Genomic DNA, 13,190 nt, shown 5'->3' on the forward strand with positions numbered 1-13,190 from the left:
CAAAAACATCGTCAGGTTCACGGATATACGGTTTATAAAAAACGATATGTTTGAAATATGTCGATTGGTGATGCTTCTGAATTAAAATGTAATATTTCAACGCGTACTCACTATTACGACATGTCCTCAATGAAGAATCCCAGAAATGGTTATCATCTTGACATATACATTTATAGAGATTTGGTGTTGTTCCGTTGATTCTTTCACATGACAAATCACTGGTACATACGTCTCCAGAGGAAGGGTCACATTCGTCATTAAAAATTATCTCTGTTTGTTATAAAAATTAAATATGATACAATAAAATGTAAACTGGAAGGTGTTTTTTTTACAAACGTTATCTCTGCTTGCTATAGAAGTTACGTATGATACATAAAAATGTAAACGGGAAGGTGTTTATTTATAAAATGAAATTTGAAAATTGCAACCTTACCTTGCGAAACACAAAAAGATTAAATCTGCATCAGAGTAAAACCATTTTTTTCTTTTGTAACTTTTTTTTTCGAGTCAATATTTTAGTCATGATATAGGTCATACAACAATTTATGCATATAACAAAAAGAAAGTACTTACTTCTACGACATTTCTTTATAGAGATGTCCCAGAATCTATCCTCCTGACATAGTGCACTTAAATGTTGTGGATCCATTTGTAGGTTTACATGACAAGTCGCTGGTACATACGTCATCGATGAGCGGATCACACATTTCATTGAACAGCAACTCTGTTGAGTATACCACAATAAATGAATGTATTAAAAATAATCTTATGAAAATATGTAACAAATAAAAGGAACATATAGGGTTTTGATGCTCCGTACATCTCCCGAGTCAGGAGATTTATTGGATATTCTCAAGAATGCGTAGCAATAGTTAGATATTTCAACAATTTTCAACCTCTGAATAAAATATAAACGTTGATTTGCAAATGAAAAAGAATGTATTCAACGCGCTTTCCCCTCGAAAAAAAAATATCGGCTCCTGAATAGATATTCCATTTCTTAACACTACGATTTTAAACTCTCCAATGACGTTAACACTTTTTCACATTCAATGTGAACATTATTCCTTGATTAATCAGTTAAATTTGAATAGATATTATACTATATTCAACAGAATACGAATAACAATTTTATAAGTCAGAGTCGGTTCCAAATAAGATTACAGAACCAGTCACCGTTTATAGCGTAACAATAAGACCATGTATTCGAAGTATATGTACCTGAATCACTGGGCTGTTTTTCCTGTCAAGCGTTGCAACAAATATACAAATATATGAGTTATGCAAAATTGGCTGTATTCCTATCAATATATTAGTTAGCATCATTTTGTTTATCAGAAACTTATCGCAAAAATTGTAATGAATCCCATAGGGTAACACGTCACGTATTTATAGATTAAAACAAAGAATTTATATCACAGACATAACTTGTTTCTGGACGACATTAATGTATCCAGATCATATATAGAGATGACGAACTTGCATGGCGTATGTTATCTCTATATTATCTCTATATTATCTCTATATTATCTCTATATTATTCGTTTATGCTTTATGTTGTTATTCATGTCTTTTATGCTTTACCAATTATATCATATTTAAACACAAGACGCCATGTACAAATGTTGATGAAACGTGAGATATTAAGTATATGTATACACATTGAGAGAAATGCATTATGATAAAGTACTAATATGAGAAGATACCTACTGTTTTTACATTTGTTTGTACTTCCATCCCAAAAAGATTCGTTATTACATACACATCTGCCAAATCCGTTAACCTCCTGGCACGTAAGAGTTTCTTCACAGGTCTCTTGTATGTCAATTTCACACCTTCCATTTCGAGGAGAAGCTATGGAAGAAAATGAGCACCAAAAGCCTTAAGATAATTTAAAACGCGTAGTGACTATTGTATTTTTCTAAGCATAAAAATTATCAAGTAAAATTGACACGTTATTAGTTGAAATGCAAAACCGAAATGAGTAAACAATCTTAGAAGAAACACGCCCATCGGCCGGAAAATATGATCGATGTATGTCAATGCATGATCCATTGGCCCTTAAAGCTTTTATTTTTATGCAGAATAAGATGATTTTTATTGATATAAACATTACAGTAACAAGTAAAGCTGCCATTTGCAATAGTTTACAACATGCAGCAAAATATATGTACAGTGTGTATGTATGCTAATTCATATCATATTTTTTCTTTCCGAAAGATTACCTGGAACTCGACATGTCACCACGACTCTTTCATGAAATGAACATGTTCTTGGGCGATACGAACATTTCAATAGATATTTTTCAGAACCTCCGCATCGGAAATCCCCAGGATAGTATAATCCTTGAGAATAGACTTTTTCGTCGCTTCTCTTTCCTCTGTTATCAGAAAGTAACAATAACTGACGTAATATCAACATTGCAAGGCTTAGCAAGTATTTTATATACCAACCATACTATAAACAGAATTGTATTAATAGTGTTTTGAAGCGCAATGTAAAATGAAAAGTTTTCAACAATGGAAGCATCATTCAAATTTGTTGCAACACGTAATATTCCATGATAAATCATCTGTATGATTCAAATAAAACTTCTTAGATTTAATGTCTATTTGAAAGGCAAACAGTGGGATTATAACTGAGTATCTTATTATAAACAGAGATTTGGAAAATATTCACTCAAGGAAGTTTTATCATTTGTTATTCTTAAGTATTAAAATTAATGTATTGTTATTCAAATGGTGCAATTTTGTAGCAAAATTCTGCCATTTATGAGTCCGCGGCAATCAATGAAAAAAATATATATATCATGCATATTAATCATTAACATCATCAACTATCCTTCTATATATAATTACATACATTGTTCCAAGTTGCCTGCATACGACATTCAAGTTATCGTTTGTCCAGACATCATTACAAAGTGATATCCAGTTCCCACGGTTAAAAACCTGTACAAGTCCATTGTAGCGGTTAGTTCCATCGGCAAGCTGAACAGCCCCTAAAACGAAATCATCATCGACGCTTAACGGTATAACGTTAGTTTTGGATAATGTCCCTAATTTCAGACTAAGGCAAACGTTTACCGACCTTTTATTACAGACTTCCCAATATCATATCATTTACGTTTTCATTTGTTACCATTCACTTATTACATAGATCATATACATTGAGTATGCATAATGTAATTTGCTTTACATTATCATAGTGTACATATTGTTTCTATCCACTAGTCAAATGTACATGCGTCTTACTTTCAGGCTGATATTGATATAGTATCAACACTAGGGTTGAGGGATACATAGCAAAGTTCTCGTTTCCCGAGACCATATTTATTTCCCGTGAAGACTTCGAGGACAATCAGGATGGTCGCGAGAAAACAGAAAGGTGCTTTATATCCCAAAACCCCCTACTTAATATCTATATACCGAAACAGAAAGTAGGTGTATCTTTTAACTTTAACATATATGTAAATCCCGTCATTTGGATGGCAATGGAACCAGATTCAGAGTGAATTAAAATGTAAAGGCTATGTTGACCTACATTCCCTTTTAAAATTTCACAAAGGATGATGTCCTAGTTTCGTGTATGGGGAAAGTGATTTGGAATCAACCTGACGGCTGTCATTCCCTCTTTCCTCTTTCCCTTCGCTTCCAACGAATTTTGAAATACAACAACAGGTGCCTCAAACCTTGTTGTGTACTCCAGGATTTTTAAAAACGCCTTCATCTAATGCAGAAATCGTGACAGTGCAAAAACAAAGAAAGTTCATTCAGTATCAAGTTCCGCCCATCTCACGCCTCGCTTAACAAATGACGGCGTGTTCGGTAATAAGTTCCGTCAGCCACCCTCCTGCAGGTGTGCTTCAGCAAGGGCATTTAAGTTATAAGCCGTGGACTAATTTTACATGATCTCATTTCTTTCGTTGGTTCCTCTAAATGTCCATTAAATGATGATATCATAGCACCCTTACACTAGGTTATAATGTACTAGTTGAACTACGATCTAATTTGATAGCAGTTGCCTGATACACTCCAGTCGTTTCATTCTCTATGGGCTTGATCAGTACATGTATTTTGACATATTTATATAATGAAAAAAACATTATGTTATACGCCTGTGACTGATGTTCTTCCTGTAAACACATTTATGCCGTTATCAATACCTCTACTATCAATTTGAGAATGTGAAATGCCTTCGATTACGATTCAAAACTCCATATTTGGAATCAATGTACAAATGCCATATATTTGTTAATTTAAATGTGCAAACAATATATATTTGTTTCGACATAGGTGTCCAAATCAACTACCTTTGTTAGGATTACACTGAAGGAATACGTCGTCGTTTTCGGAATGGAAGCAGTTCTCGCTTCCCCATCCGTTGAAATTACAATGGTTCAAATGAGTTTCTTCGCCATTACATTCAATGCCGTCCATCCAGAACTGTCCCTCACCTCGCTCTGTGGCAGTGACCCGTCTGAACGAACCACCTCTGTAACAAGACACGTGACACATTTCATAATTGTGGTGTGATTTCAATATGAGACGAAGACAACATATGGATAAACAAACAAGTCTCGATATACCCATAGTCTTAATCAATTAATTTCTTGTACAGACATTGACCTTTACAGGCCACAACATTCTTTTCAAAACTATGAATTTTATTATAACACAAAAAATTACCCATCCAAGGAAACAGCCACGTTAGTTATAACAGTTATAAATGCATGACGTAAAGAAAAGTACTATTTGCATTATTCCGAAATATTTGAGCTTACGTGTGACCGAGCTGTCGACAGGCTACATGAGCATTTAACACAAAGTTATCCCATCGATCAATACAGACAGAGCCCCATTGACCAGCGTGATATACTTCCAGTCGGCCCTCGTACTGGTCAGAACCACCTACAAGCCGGGTCAGGTTATCTAAAGTAAGAATATAAAGGAGTTAAATTCAACTTCGTTATTAAAAAATCACATCAATTGTCAATCATGTCATACCTTTTATCTGAAACCATCTAATGGATATACATGTATACATGGTAAGGCGTATCAGAAGTCATGAAACCCCGTATCAAAGATAGACGGCTCAAACAGAAAGGAGTGGGCCATTTATAAATCAAGATAAGAGGGCACATATTCCCTAAATATTATTGACTTTTATCACACAGGTATTGTAATTGAATAGGGCCCACAAGTTTATCAACAACTATTTTCCAACGTATACACGTCGTCTCTAAGCTAAGGAAAATGTATCATATTCATTAGCCTTATCCTGATTTCAGGGACCATTTTTCATCAATCCAAATTGCTTTTGTTTGTCAATTTGTGTCGTTATGTATTTTTATTGGTTTATGCGAGGGGTGGTTGATATGTTGTTAGCCTCCTATTGATGGAGGTACTCAAGGATGTTCTTTTTAAGTCCTACTATTCTCTGACTATATAGGGCCGTGTACCTAAGGACTGGTCTCATTTGGTTAATTTATATCGATGAGGTAGCAAGCGGCTTTTGCAAAATTGACAAAATCGGTGAAAGAGCAGTATCCATTATTTGCTTTAAAAAGTTTACATTTCAGGATATACATATTGATATGGTAGTCACACCAAGGGAAAATGTCCCTTCCTATACTTCAGTGAAAAAAGTTGGGTGGCGAAATTCAAGCCTTGAGGATGACCATCTATGGATGAAACATTGGTGCAACATTTTACCCCAGAGGCCAAACAATAATCGAAACACTGGTTTACAAATAAACAAGGACCTACCTTTATATTCGTCGCATTCAAGATAAATTTCTTCGTGGGAGCGACAGTCGTGTTTACCCCAACGATTAAAGGAACAATCCTGAATGCGAGATTCGTTACCGACACACTTTACATTGTCCATCCAAAAGTTATCACTACTGCTGGATTGTTCTAGGGATTTAGCTGCTCGACTTGATCCGCCTCTGTTATAATATACATAGAGGTTACACAACGAGTGGTTGTTCGATATGGAATTTATTTCACACGAGTGAGTTATTTCTTAAAAGTAACAAAAGACACGAGCTTTGGCGAGTGTGAAATAATTTCCATATCCAACAATCACGAGTCGTGTGACCTATTTCTACCACAATAATATCGGCTTGAATCAAAGGGAAACGTGGCCAAGTATAATTTCGCGAATGCAAATAAAGTGCAACGGTGACGTCCGAGACCAGGTGACGCGACGTCATTCGATTATTGATGACGTCATTAACAATTGAAGCTTGGGTCAAAGTTCGAATTCTTGACCAATCAAAAGACCGGAAGGTCATATACCACTAGTGATATATCACATATGTTTATCCAACCGTTGGCACATTTATACAATGGCTTGAGAGTGGAATAACATGGCATATTGTGGTAGAAATTAAACATCACGTTATGTCGTATTGTTATAACCATTGTATCCTATAAATATATATGGACTGCTATTTTACTCTGAAAAGACATTTGGACACTTTCTATGTAATGATAGTTTATTTGTTTGTTTATTTGTTTTTTTATTGTTTTTTTTTTAAGGGAATAAGGCCAAGTGAAAAGAAAGGTGAACGTCTTTGGCTTCATCACGACATCACCGGTCATACAAATCAAGGTCAAATTCAGGCTTTATCACAGGGAATACAATTAATACTGATACATTACGTACTTATAACCAAGCTGACGACATGCCACTTCTGCATTCTGAGGGTGTGTCTTCCATTCATCATCACATACCGTCCCCCACTTATCGTCGTGATATATTTCTAGTCTGCCCTCATTTTGTATCGGTCCTTTTTGTAACCGTAAAACGCCATCTACAATATGCATTAGTAAATCTGTTTTTTAATCTTTCAATAAAGATGTAGCCTTTAAATCTACCGATATTAATATAATATCAAGGTATTATATCATTGTTTCAGACAAAACAAACAGTAAATACGTCTGTCTTTTTTAACGTTATCTCAAGGTATTCAATTCGGAACTTTAAAACAGGAACTGAACTGTTATATAAAACATTACTCAAAAAGATTCCCTTTTCTTGATTACGACTACACTGTTTTTAATAACAAATAAAACCATCTCTGTTTTATAAATTTGCATGCTTATTGAGCATTTTTTAAAGAAATATATTTGCCATTCCCAACATAAATATGTACATGAAAAAAAACGATACACTCAGAGGAATTTAATAAATTCATGAATTGGTCGCTTTGAGTTATTTGTCCGTTAGATAACTGTATTGATTAAAAAATGCTAGGCTTTTTAACAGAAGACACTTTTCAAAAATGTATTACGCATATCAGAATAACAGAATGAAATGATAATCATCTTCGACATCATTTAGATGAGATAGAGTACAAATATTCAACTGTCGCATAATAGTTTCCCTACATCCAGTCATATACAATAGTATATCTACAATCATTATCTTTGGTTAAATCGTAATATAAACTATATTCATTATAGGTATAGCGTCTCATTTCTTCTTATCTGTCAATTTCTCCCAGAGTGCATTGCGGTCCCCTACGTAACACTTTTAGCTAGAGTAATGGCCCTCTGGTAGTAATTTGATCAACCTAATCATAACAAACATGTAAACAACTTCCTTCTTTCGGGGTGCAAGTCTATTCACTTACACATTAAGGACCACGGGACATTTCATTCAAAATATGAATAATTGTATCAAGGGTGTTAACTCTTTCATTGCTACATATATCCTACGTAATTTAGCAGAGTTGTAATACCTTTTGGTGGCATGTACGTTTGGTTTCAGTTCAGCAAAGGTGTTTTAGCTTCAAGACTAGCGCATTAGCACAAATTATAACTGTTTAGTTGTTACTAAACCGTGAACTAATTAGATATAATTTCTTTTATTTCATAGCTAATAAAATCTGGGGGGTTTTCGATATCCTTGTATAATGAAAAAACACTAGTTATATGCAGCATGTGACTGACTTATTGAGAGGTCAATTCACTTAAAATATAGATAATTATATCAAGGGTCGATAGATAACCCTTTCAAGGTTAAACATATCTTGCAAAATTTACCAGGTTTGTAATACCTTTTGGTGGCGTGCACGTTTGGTAAACATAATCATCTTTGTCCTCACATTCGGTAGATACGATTGGGTTAGAGTTACAACTTTCAAGACGATCTTCAGTCCCATCGCAATCTACGTCTGTTATCCAAAACTTTCCACGACCTGAATTGTCAGCTTTCCATGATCGTCCTCTACAACAGTACACATCAAATAAAACAACTACTACAAGTGTATCGGACTTCGAAATAAAAAAAAAATGTTTATACATAATCGAAGGCGTAGTCTTTCCAGGGGTAACGATAGTGTAAACATACTCTGATACGCATAAATATGTACGTAAGCCTGCATAAAGAAGAGAGACTGATTGGCAGTACACAAACTTCAAATATTGAAAATCTAACCGTGACTACAAAGTGAATCATTATGGCTAATTTTTCGTCAGTTCTAGGAGTAATTTTCTTACTTTAATCCAAGTTGTCTGCATGCGACGATGGCATTGTCATTGCTCCAGTAGTCGTAACAAACTGACTGCCACTCGCCATCGTGGTATACCTCTAGTCTTCCTTCATATTGGTCATCTCCTCCAATGAGTCGTAAGGTTCCTTCTGTAAGTTAGATAACTTAGTATATATATCTGTTCTATGTAGCAGCACGACCCTCCTTACAAGTCTCTTCAATTACTTCTAGCTTTACTGTACTATCCTGTCAATTACTTCTAACTTTACTGTGATATCCTGTCAATTACTTCTAGCTTTACTGTACTATCCTGTCAATTACTTCTAGCTTTACTGTACTATCCTGTCAATTACTTCTAGCTTTACTGTACTATCTTGTCAATTACTTCTAGCTTTACTGTCTATCTTGTCAATTACTTCTAGCTTTACTGTACTATCCTGTCAATTACTTCTAGCTTTACTGTGCTATCCTGTCAATTACTTCTAGCTTTACTGTACTATCCTGTCAATTACTTCTAGCTTTACTGTACTATCCTGTCAATTACTTCTAGCTTTACTGTACTATCCTGTCAATTACTTCTAGCTTTACTGTACTATCCTGTCAATTACTTCTAGCTTTACTGTACTATCTTGTCAATTACTTCTAGCTTTACTGTACTATCCTGTCAATTACTTCTAGCTTTATTGTACTATCCTGTCAATTACTTCTAGCTTTACTGTACTATCCTGTCAATTACTTCTAGCTTTACTGTGCTATCCTGTCAATTACTTCTAGCTTTACTGTACTATCTTGTCAATTACTTCTAGCTTTACTGTACTATCCTGTCAATTACTTCTAACTTTACTGTACTATCCTGTCAATTACTTCTAGCTTTACTGTACTATCTTGTCAATTACTTCTAGCTTTACTGTACTATCTTGTCAATTACTTCTAGCTTTACTGTACTATCCTGTCAATTACTTCTAGCTTTACTGTACTATCCTGTCAATTACTTCTAGCTTTACTGTACTATCCTGTCAATTACTTCTAGCTTTACTGTACTATCCTGTCAATTACTTCTAGCTTTACTGTACTATCCTGTCAATTACTTCTAGCTTTACTGTACTATCCTGTCAATTACTTCTAACTTTACTGTACTATCTTGTCAATTACTTCTAGCTTTACTGTACTATCTTGTCAATTACTTCTAGCTTTACTGTACTATCCTGTCAATTACTTCTAGCTTTACTGTACTATCCTGTCAATTACTTCTAGCTTTACTGTACTATCCTGTCAATTACTTCTAGCTTTACTGTACTATCTTGTCAAATACTTATAGCTTTACGGTACTATGTTATACCAATTCGTATTGAAAGTAAATAAAAATGTAGGAAAGGAAAACAACGAATCTATGTATTCATATTGTACATTAAAATTTCTTATGTTACTGTTTAGATAAATGTAAAAGAAAGAAAGAAAGAAAGAACAATTTTACAGGTGTTAGAACCCCTGTCAATTTAGGGAAATTCTGACTGTTGATATGGCCAAACGACGTCACACAAACAATTAACAAAGTAAATTCCAGAGATTAATTAATAATGCATCGTTGTTTCTCCATTTTCCACGCAAGACATTAAAAAGAGCATGATCAGAAAAATGCATGAAATACGCCAAGAATAAAACAGATTATAAAATTGTATGATTGAATCCTAGTTACCAGTACATTTTATTTATGTTGAGGTTCAACGTAAAGCGTTGCCACAATTGACGTCTTTTCAAAATTAGGTCCCATACCTTTGTTGTATTTAGAATATTGGGGACTTGGCCGAATATCGCCAGTGAATTAATTATAATTGCTCTAACAGAGACACGTACACTAGTGGGTTGAAATGATCCGTGTCAACATAAATCTTGGGGCGACACTGATATATACCTATAATGCTACTCCTTGGCGTATCATGTGGTTTCGTTGTCACAACCGAGTTTTTAATAAAATGAAACCTGCATTCGTTTGTAGAAAAGTTCTATGACACAAATTTTACTGTATCAACTTTCATTAATCATTCTTCCTGGCCGTAACAAAACATGAAGATAGTCCCCATTTCGGTGGAAACCGGAGAAGATTTCAGGAACGACAGAGGAATCGAACCCCGATCGTCTTGGTGAAATATACTGGTAATGCATTATCGACTACGGCACTTAGCGACTCTCTTTAAAACGTGATGCGTTTTAGATTTGAACCGATTTCATCCGACACATGTCTTTCATGAGCGCGGGACTGTGAATGTGTGTCCATATATGGTATGGATATCTATACGAAGTCTGCGCATGTAAAACATGTACAAATCAGTCAGCAGACACTATGCTATTTCCTAATCATCTGATTATTACAAAGAGGGGTTTTATCTCAGTTCAATTTAATGAATTACTTACCATATGTTTAGAATTGCTATTTCTGTTACCTGTCACTTACATCTCGTGTGTGTTTGTAGGTACATACAATACATGTATATCGCACTGTGTTTAAACTAACAAATGTGCACATTAAATTGTAGCAATAAACCACTTTGTCACAAGTATACACGCCTGTGTATAGTGAGAAGGAACGATTTACTGAATGAGAGTCTAGTAAAATGAAATCTTACCAATACAAGTAGTCATAACGCTCAAACCAACAACAACAACACAGCAAAAACGGGCTGCCATGGCAGTTGATGTCCTTTTGGTGAATTGAGGAAGTAATACATTTATAAGGATATATATGACCTGCTCTCAACGTACGGGTGCTCCCTCCTTTACGTAGACAACATCCGTGTGTACTCAAGCATAGGATGGTATATAAGTAGTCTACTACACCACCAACAACAACGTGTGTCATACATTCAAATCTTCAACCCTTCAACACATGTACAATGAGATTGTTGACTTTGTAAACATCACCTACATAAAGATTTCCCTGTTTTAATCTTTGTTTTAAAAGTAGGCTATTATCTACACTTCCTAAATACATATAAACAAACATTCGTTATACAGATAAGCTGATCCCAGTAAAAGTAATTATTAATCATTTTGATAAGCAATTAGTACATAAATGTAGTGATCTGTAGTTTCTTCTTTGAATAAGAAAACATCATTTTGGTTATGACTGACAAACTTTTCCTATGGGTTAAGCTAACGAAGCTTAAAGACAATAACTTGTTATACGGTTCATATAAATGTGTTTATATGGTGTGTAGAAATGTACAGGTAAGGGTCAACGCAGAGTTGTTGTCGCCGTTTTTGGTTTAAGTATCATGTCCTTGTCCTCGGAAGGAGTTCTATAGTTATCAATATTAATCCTTCAATAACTTCCTTAGTGGAATCCAAAATGATAATGCGAATAAGATTGTTTATATTTGTTTTATTGTATCAAGTGTTATAAATTGACTTTCTTTCGACAACTATGGTGCCTGGTAAAATATTTCTTATCTAGGCGAATTCAGCAGATTATTTCCTCTCCGCAATGTTAAAACGGGAACAAAAGGATATTGAAGTGTAAATAAATCCGTACTTCTATTATAGTTCAAACTTGCTATAACGAGGTTAAAATATTAACAAAAGCAACCGAAATTACCGTCATAATAACAAAATCGTAGGTCTAACAGACGGGGCCGCGGTGGCCGAGTGGTTAAGGTGTCCCGACACTTTAACACTAGCCCTCCACCTCTGGGTTGCGAGTTCGAAACCAACGTGGGGCAGTTGCCAGGTACTGACCGTAGGCCGGTGGTTTTTCTCCGGGTACTCCGGCTTTCCTCCACCTCCAAAACCTGGCACGTCCTTAAATGACCCTGGCTGTTAATAGGACGTTAAACAAAAACAAACCAAACCAAAGTAGGTTTAACACAAAACGAGGGCATATTTTGACAGCAAAACATAGATTTGTAAAGAGACCACTGAACAAAAACATGATGATTAAGACCAGATGTTCCATAAGAGAAGACGTCTTCTGCTTTGAAAAAAAAATGGGAACTAAGGCGGTGGCAACTCAATCATTAGGCATATCTACAAACCTCAAACACATATCGCATAAGAAATCATGATTTCTTAAAATCAACCATTTTGGGATGGTGTGCATTATTGAAACTTTAAATATTATTATTTTTATTTAGTTATTATAATTTTTCTTTTTTTTCTGTCAGTAGTCGAAGTCTGAATCATTACCATGATTTCATCTTCGGTGTACTTTCTATGGGTCCTAGTGGTAGGGGACTAACATACCAGTGAAATAAAATATCATTTCTGTTAAAGACACGAAAACTGCTTAATAATCCGAAAAGGGAAAGTTAGTATTTATCATTCATGTACAACTTATCACTCCGAATCATAAAAGCAATTTATATAGATCAAAATATTTATGTTAGTAATATAGACGTCAGAATCCATCGATTGAGTTACGGTATGTTGTGTTGGCGTTATTAGTTATTTATAAAAATGTCAAGCCGATCAGTCCAAACCAGTGGTAAACAGTTATCACGGGTTTTTTGTTTTGTTTTTGTTTTTATGGAGAATGACAAAATATGAATGTCACATTTTACAGTGACCTACCGGCCGTGAGACTTAACTCGATTTAATGATGATAATGCATTAAATGGGACTGTCGTCAAATAATTTGTAATGAAAGCTTATGTTTAATATGGGTACCTTCCGTCTGAATGTGAGGGTATTAAAG

General features: G+C 34.8%; 1 protein-coding gene across 1 annotated transcript; it reads right to left on the reverse strand.

The window, feature by feature from the left end:
• Positions 1–186: 186 nt before the first annotated feature.
• Positions 187–11,283, reverse strand: LOC117321738 (neurotrypsin-like). The gene is made up of 12 exons (XM_033876250.1): positions 11,128–11,283; positions 8,511–8,652; positions 8,069–8,238; positions 6,673–6,820; positions 5,769–5,950; positions 4,784–4,931; positions 4,313–4,494; positions 2,863–3,001; positions 2,226–2,380; positions 1,711–1,854; positions 574–724; positions 187–270 (listed from the first exon to the last, which is right to left on the reverse strand). The coding sequence occupies exons 1-11, from the start codon at positions 11,186–11,188 to the stop codon at positions 609–611; spliced, it is 1,587 nt and encodes a 528-aa protein (XP_033732141.1). The 5' UTR covers positions 11,189–11,283; the 3' UTR covers positions 187–270; positions 574–608.
• Between the last annotated feature and the right edge of the window lie 1,907 nt (positions 11,284–13,190).

Source organism: Pecten maximus, chromosome 2 (genome assembly GCF_902652985.1).
Source record: "Pecten maximus chromosome 2, xPecMax1.1, whole genome shotgun sequence".
Taxonomy (NCBI): domain Eukaryota; kingdom Metazoa; phylum Mollusca; class Bivalvia; order Pectinida; family Pectinidae; genus Pecten; species Pecten maximus.

Bases quoted from the DNA above. Each gene is read 5' to 3' on its own strand.
- LOC117321738 (XM_033876250.1), bottom strand. From the start codon at position 11,188: ATGGCAGCCCGTTTTTGCTGTGTTGTTGTTGTTGGTTTGAGCGTTATG. The intron at 5,951-6,672 runs GTACGTAATGTA...ATATTATAACAG, and splicing joins TGTCGTCAGCTTGGTTATAA to AGGCGGATCAAGTCGAGCAG. The intron at 1,855-2,225 runs GTAATCTTTCGG...TTTCTTCCATAG, and splicing joins GGTGACATGTCGAGTTCCAG to CTTCTCCTCGAAATGGAAGG.